The sequence below is a fragment of the Protomyctophum bolini genome (assembly GCF_963924005.1).
Source record: "Protomyctophum bolini genome assembly, chromosome: 19".
NCBI lineage: Eukaryota > Metazoa > Chordata > Actinopteri > Myctophiformes > Myctophidae > Protomyctophum > Protomyctophum bolini.
The window spans coordinates 21,991,913-22,001,119 of NC_137880.1; the positions used below are offsets into that span (position 1 = coordinate 21,991,913).

The 9,207-nt window shown below is 44.9% G+C and overlaps 1 protein-coding gene across 1 annotated transcript in view; it reads left to right on the forward strand.

Annotated features, from left to right (window-relative positions):
• Positions 1–8,945, forward strand: part of scara3 (scavenger receptor class A, member 3) — a 30,394-nt gene extending 21,449 nt beyond the window's left edge. Inside the window, exons 8-12 of the mRNA XM_080791190.1 lie at positions 625–844; positions 1,114–1,202; positions 1,597–1,789; positions 2,565–2,742; positions 3,579–8,945. Coding sequence (XP_080647316.1) covers positions 625–844; positions 1,114–1,202; positions 1,597–1,789; positions 2,565–2,742; positions 3,579–4,075 — 1,177 coding nt within the window. The 3' untranslated portion in view covers positions 4,076–8,945. The remainder of the gene's footprint in view (positions 1–624; positions 845–1,113; positions 1,203–1,596; positions 1,790–2,564; positions 2,743–3,578) is intronic.
• Positions 8,946–9,207: the final 262 nt, after the last annotated feature.

The following is a 9,207-nucleotide window of genomic DNA, read 5'->3' on the forward strand; positions in this document are numbered from 1 at the left end:
CCAGGGGGTCCATGGACCCCAGTTTGAGAACCACAGAGGCACATCCTATTTGTACATCATCATTTTTCGACCACGGTCGAGATCATGGATTTTCACAATGCCGTGCCAGACTTCCCGGTCCTTCATTGCCATCCCCAGTTCTTGCTTACTGATGCATGTGTCCCTAGCGATGACATCAGGGAACAGTTTTCTACCTCTGGTCTGCTTTGAGGCAGGATTCCAGAGAAGAAGGGTAGATATAACCTCATGATCAGCTCTGTAGCAGTGGCCAGCAAACTGTGTTCTTCTGGATCGGACTAGTGAAGAAACACGGGGAAGGTTCCCGTATATTAGAGAAATCGATGGGTAGCTCTTCCAAGAGAGATTTTTTCTCTAATTTCTTTGAAAGTGTCCATGTCTCGGAGCCATAGAGTAGAATCGGCTCGACAGTCGTCCTAAATATTTTTACTTTGAACCTCTTACTAAGCTGGGATGACCAGATCTTATGCATGTGATTGCAGGCTGACCACGCCATACCCTTCCTAGTTTGAATGTCATTTTGGGAAGAAGATATATATGAACCCAAATACTTGTAGTCATCAACCGTCAGAGTTAAATGAACTGTACTGTACTGTCATGTGTCAGTGCCATGTGGATAGACGCGCTGCAGAGGAAGGCAGACGAGGAGACGTTAGTTCTCCAGAAGATGACCGTAGACTGGCAGAACTACAGCCGCGTGCTGAGCGCCCTCAAGTCCAACTCCAGCAGCACCACGCAGACCGTGCGCAGCATCCAGAGTGGAATCTCGGCCACGCACCAGAGAATCAGCATGTCATCGGAGATGGTCCACGATCTCACCCTGCAGGTGAGAGTCTGTTGCAGCTTACTCCATTGTAAGATGGAAATCTACAAGCTCACAACCTTGCATAGAGTGACGCATTGTGAGATTGTATTGGAACATGCTTGAACGTGTGTGTGTGTGTGTGTGTGTGTGTGTGTGTGTGTGTGTGTGTGTGTGTGTGTGTGTGTGTGTGTGTGTGTGTGTGTGTGTGTGTGTGTGTGTGTGTGTGTGTGTGTGTGTGTGTGTGTGTGTGTGTGTGTGTGTGTGTGCTTGTGTGCGCATGTAATGTCCAGGTCATGAACCTACAGATGCAGTTGGACAATGTTACTTCCTTCATGGATGAACATGAGGAGAACATGCATGACCTCCACTATCATTCCAGGTAGCACGCATGCACGCACACAACAGTAACAGCAACAAAACCTTGTTGTGTGACCCATGTGGAAAAAAACGTTTTTTTTACTATAGAAATTAAATCAACGCTGGATTTTACAGTGTTTTACACCTGATACATATACCGTGGCTATTCTCAAATAACCATGGTATTTGTTAATATGCATGTAGTGTAGCAGTTTGGCTAATCTCTGTTGTTTTAATAAATGCTTCATGAATAAAGTTGTATTTTATTTTATTTGATAAACTAGGGTAGAGTAGTGTTTAAACTGTTTTGATGCTATATTAGTTCATTCTACTGGGGGGGTCCCCAGTAGAATGAACCCCCTCTTTGAGAACAAATGTATGTATGGCTTCCCTCTATTGTGTGTGTCTTTCAAAAGGTACTATGAGAACCGCACAGGGGAGCGTTTCTCCACTATAGATGGCCGCCTGAATTCCATTGACATGGAGATCGACACCATCTCATCCAGCATCAACGCCACGGTCAGCCATGTCCAGAGCATGTACAAGTACATCAACATGGAGAGCTCGTCCTGTCAAACTCGCCTGGGCAGCCACGCAGAAGACCTGCAGGTTGGAGCCACACACTAAGAGCTGTTATTTTATTAACCACCCTAGGCCAGTTGTTCTCAAACCACTTCATTTCAAGCACCCCCATAACTGTCTCTGAGAGTGTGCACATGGAACAACACACCCTCATGGAACCATAGGGTCCCCATGGGCCTGGACTCCACTTTGATAACCACTGCCATACTGTAGACTGATTCTGTAGTTTGTTTTGCAGTTCAGGTTAAAAACTACAGATAAAAAATATGGAAGGTTAGTAAGCGTGCAACACAGCTGCAGCTAATAAATTAAAACGTGTGTGTTATTTGTAGGTGTGTCCAGAGCATGGGTGTGCAAGCCTAGACTGTAGTATTGTCAATGCACATGCAACACACCTGTAACACACCCTTTACTAATTGGATTAGCTGCAGCTGTGTAGCTTACCTCACTGTGTAGTCTGCATGCTGTCAGTTTTATGGGGCCCTGCCTGCCATGTTTTACCCTGCTGTAGACATTTTCATGGAACAAATGCATTACAGAGGCCCCCATGGATGGATTGATTACTTACTCTTCCGTGTTTGACACGATTTGTCTCCATTTCCTGACAAGTAACTATTCTGGACATACGGTTACTACCTGACAGCGACGATATATTTCTATGGATGCTAGACGGAGTTGCACTTACTGTAAGATATTACGGTGTCTGAGGAGAAGAGAGAACTGTTTGTACAGTACGTTGCACTGTTTTGAAACGTCTTCCATGCTTCCTCTTCATTCTGCCCCATAATGTTTTCCTCATTAGAACCTGAACAGTACAGTGTTGCTGCTCCTGCAGCTGGCCGACACGCTGAGGCAGCAGTACAAGTTGTTGAATGTCCGTCTGGACATGGACGTGTGGAACCTGTCCATGGTGATGGAGGAGATGAAGCTAGTGGACGTACACCATACCCAGCTCATCAAGAACTTCACCATACTAAAAGGTACAGGGTAAACACTTCAACTCTTATTTGTTGACCGTGGCCCCCCAGGGTGAGGGGTCCATAGTTGGTCTCCTCCTTTTTTTTTTCTCTACACCGATACATCAGTGAAACTAGCCGATCTACATGTTCACAACATTGTGAGTTTGTAGATCTGCTATTTTCACCAAATATTTGCCAATTTTCAAGTTCACCTATTGTGACATGCCCAGAATATAGGGTTAGGTGCTGGTGTTTAAAGAACAGCAAGTAAAAGACAACACAAAAACAAACAAGCAGCCACTCTATAAGGCTAGCAAATTAAGCAATCCATTCTGGTCCCAATTTGGAGTGTTCTACACAAAGGCGTTGGTCTCCCCACTTCCAGAGCAAATCAAAGTAATACTGCCCTCTATGGGTTGAAAATTAAGGAAAGGTATTTGGTGATGCTCCACTTTAGTCCACACACCTTCGGAGTACAGTCCAACAAAGGGCAACCTGGCGGGCATACCGGCTGGGTGGAATTTGCGTGCGATTTCACATCCTCCTGATATGGTGCCATAGGCTCTGAATCAGCCACCTTCACAATCAAACCAAAAGGCCACATGGTGAAGGAGGAAAGAAACGGTTAAACAGGTTTGTTTTAACGGAATCTCAATTATTGAAACACACTCCACCTTTTGCACAATATATGCCCATCCAGGAGGGGCAACCAATGCGAGTTGGGAGACTCTGGGGGGCGACTTCACCTCAGATGTGAATGAGGCTTGTTCAAGCTGAAACAGGATGTTAAGTTGCTCTTGAACACCTCACACATATTAGTGAATTCAAGCAGAGTACTCTCTCCTCTTCCATCACAGGTGCTCCTGGGCCACCAGGCCTTAAAGGGAACCGTGGTGAGACTGGAGCCAGGGGACCTGTGGGTCTGAGCGGGAACAAGGGCGAACGGGGCCCTGCTGGGGGCCGCGGGAACACTGGAGAGAAGGGTTTCGTCGGACCGAAGGGTGATGGCGGGGAACCGGGCCCCACTGGTGCTAGAGGAGCGGCGGGGATCAAAGGAGCCAAAGGCTCTCTGGCCCAGCCGGGTCCACGGGGCGACAGAGGCGAGAAGGGCGACGTAGGCGTTCCAGGTAAAGACGGATTGCCCGGACCCAAGGGACCTCCAGGGATCCAAGGCCAGGCAGGGCTTCCCGGGATCCATGGGCAGCCTGGACCCCGGGGAAAACCTGGGCCTGTGGGAGCACCTGGGCCACCAGGAACCCCTGGACCTCCAGGATTACCATACATCCCGGATCAGACCAGTATTCAGCAACGTGCTCGGAGAGACGCACCAGTCGCTGGCTCCAAGAGGCAGTAGTTAGATAGAAATATTGGAGAGAGGGGAATCACTATACCATAAATAATTGAGATGTGGTCTGAAGACATCTTCGCATTGGCTGGTGATGATGCGACCCAGATCTTCTCGTTAAATCGTTGCAGATCCTAATGGCCAAGTGTTAAAACGCAACGTTTACATTTCAGAACACGACCAGATGAAACGCTCACCTGATATTATGACATGGTGAAATAACAATGTGAGGAGAACCACAAGGACGAATGAGGTGATAGAACTGCTGCCAATGTCACCATTTTGTCCCATTTTTTGAATCCAGTGATGACTAAGAAGACTCCCCAGTGTATGGATGGACTTTGACTTGGAATTGATTCTTTTTAGGGGAAATAGATGCATACTTGGGCTGCCCGTCACTGGCACACAGTAACTAATGAAATTGTCCCGGATGGTCCCTAAACTAAAGCTATGTAGGTTATGTGCTATACAGTGTCTATAAGCACAAGCAGGATGTACTGTAACCATGATTGAACTTCACAGATTATTGACTTTGATCTATTGCCAAGAAGTGAATGTATGAGGGAACTGGGTTGTCTCCAAGCCACCAAAACAATACATAAATGGGCATTCCCATCTAAACCATTATGGTACTTTTTGTAATGTTCTTTAGGGTTTACCTATGTAACCTATCCATGCACTACTACGTATGAGGGCACACTAGAAAACTAACTTTTGACATTATAGATATTGACGCATGAATTTGTAATTGATGGCACTTTATGGGTTCTTTAAAGTGTAGAAATGAAAGACTGTTTCATATCTTAGTGTTGTACGTATCAGAGCGGGCACTCTGAATACTGTCATTTGCACCATTTGGAGGAAGTTGATAACATTTGCATATTTTATACTACTACAGTCATTCTGTCTTTCAGGTGCTTCAGAAAGCAAGCAAGAATACAATATTTTCAGTTTGATGTAGTTAATTTCAGCATCGTTTTTGTACAGTGTTGAGCAGCGCCTCAATGAAAAGTTTTATATCATGTGTTGAAGTGGATGTTTATCATATACTGTATCTACAAACATTATTTGTTGTTTTTGTTCATTTTGTTAGATTTTCTCATAAAATGTGACAAATGATACGTGATAATGAAAAAGAAAAACAGTTGAAAAGGGGGACACAGTCACTATTTTCGTAAAGCCCCTTGTGTTATGAAATGCGACTGGCTTGCATGGAACTTCAATAAATGCTTGTATAATTTTTACAATTGTCTGCAACTTACTTTCAAAGCACATTTCTACTGTTGCCTGTGAGTGTACTCGGACTGCCCTAGGCTGGGCAGGGAGTCATTTTGTAGATTAATTAAGAACATATGCCAGCCCCTCCCATTAGATATTTGACATCGACTTTCAGTGACTCAAATATGCTTTATTGTTTAGGTTTTACATAAAGCAGCCATTCTTCCCCTCTCCTCTCCTCCTTTAATCACTTCAAATCAACGTATTACTTTTTTCACGCCAAAGATACTTGTGATTGGTGAAAGATAACTACTGATACAGTATAGCTTCCAAGCCATGCAGAGCAGCATGGGTTGGGAAACAAAAGACTGGGTGGAGCTTTACTGGGGAGACCTGGTGACGGCCATAATGTCCTGCTGAAAGCTGGTTTCATAACATTTCTCTCTTGCTCTCTGGAACATGCAAGGTCTCATGAGATGCCAGCAACTCGATCTCCAAGAAAAACATCCTCCACTATTACACCCAAATCCCATATTCCTGTGGTCTTGTGACTGCTGAATGGGAGAAGGGGCCGTTGACTCAACACCACTTGCTGTTTTTGTCTCCCAAGACATTTCGAATCGATGAGATGGGAAATGCAGGTTTACCTTTGGACCTTTGGTCCTAAAAGACTTTCAGTTCTTCAGTTGAATGTCTGTTATTTCCTTCAAGCAACACGGTTGTACGATGGAATATAATAATGCTTAACTTTGTATCCAACTATCCAACACTACGGGTGGTGGGTGGTGTCTACTTTGCTATCTGAAGAAGGCGGTCGCTCTTTCTCCCTCTCTCTCTCTCCCACCTTATTCCCTGCCTCCCCCACCCCACCTATCCCCTTTCTTTCTTTTCTGAAGATGCAAGTAGGCCGGGCGCAGCTCATGCTTGCGACCAGCAGCAATAATTTTGGTTTGACTGATGTATTCACATGTTTCAATGCCTTATGACCTGCTGTAAAACCATTTGCCCTTCGGGGACACTAATAAAATAACCTTGAACCTTGTTACAGGACAGGCCATGGAATTACCAAAATCTGTAGGATTCATCCACCAGGGAGCAGGAATATAAGTACGGCAATCTGGCTAATTGAGTTTAAGATATATTGTGTGAAAGTGGACATTTTAGCCTAATGGGTGGTGCACTGGTGCAAGAGGAAAGCCCATGAATTGGGTCACCAGAATCAGTAGGATTCTGAGGAGCAAGATATACAGCCAATTGGGTGGGTGAATGGCCAAACAGACAGTCACACACACTGTGACAAAAGGAGGAGCGAAAAATAGGAACACATGACCCCAAAACTAAATCAAATCAACTATGACCCGTATCATTTCAGCTTTGTCTCATCTCTCCTGTTTCTCAAAACACTGTTTCATGTATTGTCATGTGTACTGTCTAAGAAACCGTCGAAATGTCTATGCTTTGTTTCTCTGCCCTTTGTACTTGAACACCACAGCGATATTGTAACATTCATGCCAAGCAAAGTATATTGCACAGAGGGGAGAGAGACTGTCAAATGGAGAAGTGAAAGCTGGAGAGGGCGTTGTGTGTTATGGCTATGGTGAAAAACACCAATTGCGGGCCAGGATAAACCCCCTTGCCAGATGTGCACTGTGGACCCTCTGGCAGGTTCAACTTCCCCAGGTGGAATACATTTCACCGTTTCACACACACGTGTAATTTTCTCACTCCTGTCCCACGCTGGAAAAGACAGCTGGCTTAGCATGGGCTGAGAACGCCTCAGAATACAACTAGTTTCCCAAAGTCTCACTCACTTATCCCACTCTCCCTCGCTCTCTCTCTCTTTCTCTCTCTCTCTTGCTTTCTCTCTCTCTCTCTCTCTACTCTCTCTCACACACTCTCACCCTCGTCACACACGCACGCACGCATGCACACACACACACACACACACACACACACACACACACACACACACACACACACACACACACACACACACACACACTCAACGGTTGACTGCCAGTGAAGTTTATTTAATAGCTGTGAGAACTAACAGTCCAGTGAGTTGCTCCTAAAATGCCCCACAGGACCCTAACTTAGCATTGACTCAGCCATGTGATGTCACACCCACTTACATCGTGATTGAACATGAACTATACCTTTACGTATTGTACTGTACTGTACAATGGCTATAAGTATAGCCATCAGTCTGGTTTTGTGTGAGGTGAGGGTTATAGCAATGCTTTATGAAATTGGTCGGCTTCTACACACAGCAAGTGTTTTTGTGCAGTATGTAAATAACATCAGTAACAATGTGTACTTTGTCAACGAACAGCACAAAGTTTAAAATGGGACTCCTATTTAGAAAGAAGTTTAGTTGGTACTTTAGGCTTGTAGGCCAGCTTTAGTTGATCTAAATTCTGGTGGAGAATTAACATACATCTTGTTGATGTAGCCATGTCTATGCAGAGCTCTGTGTGTGAATAAAAACCTGTGGCAGGATGGGTTTATCTGGAGGGGTCACATTATGCATGTGTGACCATACTACCTGCTGCTGCACACATGAGAGAGTATCTAACGTACCACTGTCAATTCCTTTGCTATTGTGAAGACACAGGCACACATATGGGACACGTACGTGCACATACAAACTCTTACTTTGTATAATTTACCTTGGTTTCACTTAGTGTCCCAGTTAAGGCCAGGGTATTTTCAGGCAGAGTGACATTAGGCTGGTACATGCACGTACACACACACACACACACACACACACACACACACACACACACGTGTGTACATTTGTGGAGACATTAGCTAAGCATTGCCGTGTCGGGCCCCCACAGAGCCTATTACCTCAACAGCTGTTTAAACACACAGCCTTAGTCAGGTAACTACATAATTCTCTGTGTGTGTGTGTGTGTGTGTGCGCGCGCGCTCGTGCGTGTGTGCGTGTGCGGGCCCATGTGAATTGACGCACAAATCTCAGCCGACACCTGTTTCACTGTGTGTTTAGTGACTCAGCGGTGTGCTGCTCAAGAAACCCATGTGCACCAGAATTTGGTTGAGAGGTGCATAGGTGTTTATCCCAAATATTGTAGTGCTGAAAGGTTAGACTGACTGCCTACATACAGTCTACATGCATGCACGCACACGCGTGCTCTCTCACACACACACACACACACACACACACGCACACACATGCAGAGTACGCCACACAAATGCAGTTTCAAATCATTCACGTACTGCAGTAAGAACACATTCCTCTGTGCAAATTATTCAGCAAAAGTGTAGTATATAGTGTACGGTATTGTCAGGATCTGCCTTCTGTGGGTTGTGTTTGGTGTTCCTGATTCTTATTTTGAAGTGATGCTTTGTGTTTCCTGTCCTACTTTGTAGTAGTTTCCTGCCTTGTCTCACCTTCCCTGATTTTTGGTTCTTTGTTTCACCTGTGTCTTGTTTTCCCCCAGCCAATCCTTGTGTTGATTTGATTTGAGTTCACCTGTGTCCTGTTAATCTGGTGCCTATTTAAGCCCTGTGTTTGGTTCTGTTCCCTGTTGGATTATTGTATTGTCACCTGAGTTCCAAGTCTATGTTTTGTTTGCTAGTGTTTGCACCTTATTGCTATACTAGGTCTTTGATTGAATAAAGACTTCTAAGATCCCGACTTCCTTGCATTTGGGTCCTGCTTGAAAACCACCTCCTGACAGGTATGTACTGTACAACCAGGCCTGTTCCTTCAACACTATCTCACAATACAATAATGTTTAATCCTACCAGTAGGAGAAATCACAGACCCATTAAGCGGCATTCCCCAGACATTCTGACTTAACTGCTGAAATGTGAGGACTAGGCTATTATCTATTTGTTTGCTTTTCGTGACAGCATTGAGACACAAAAAAGAGCTTTGGATTATTGTAACCATATGT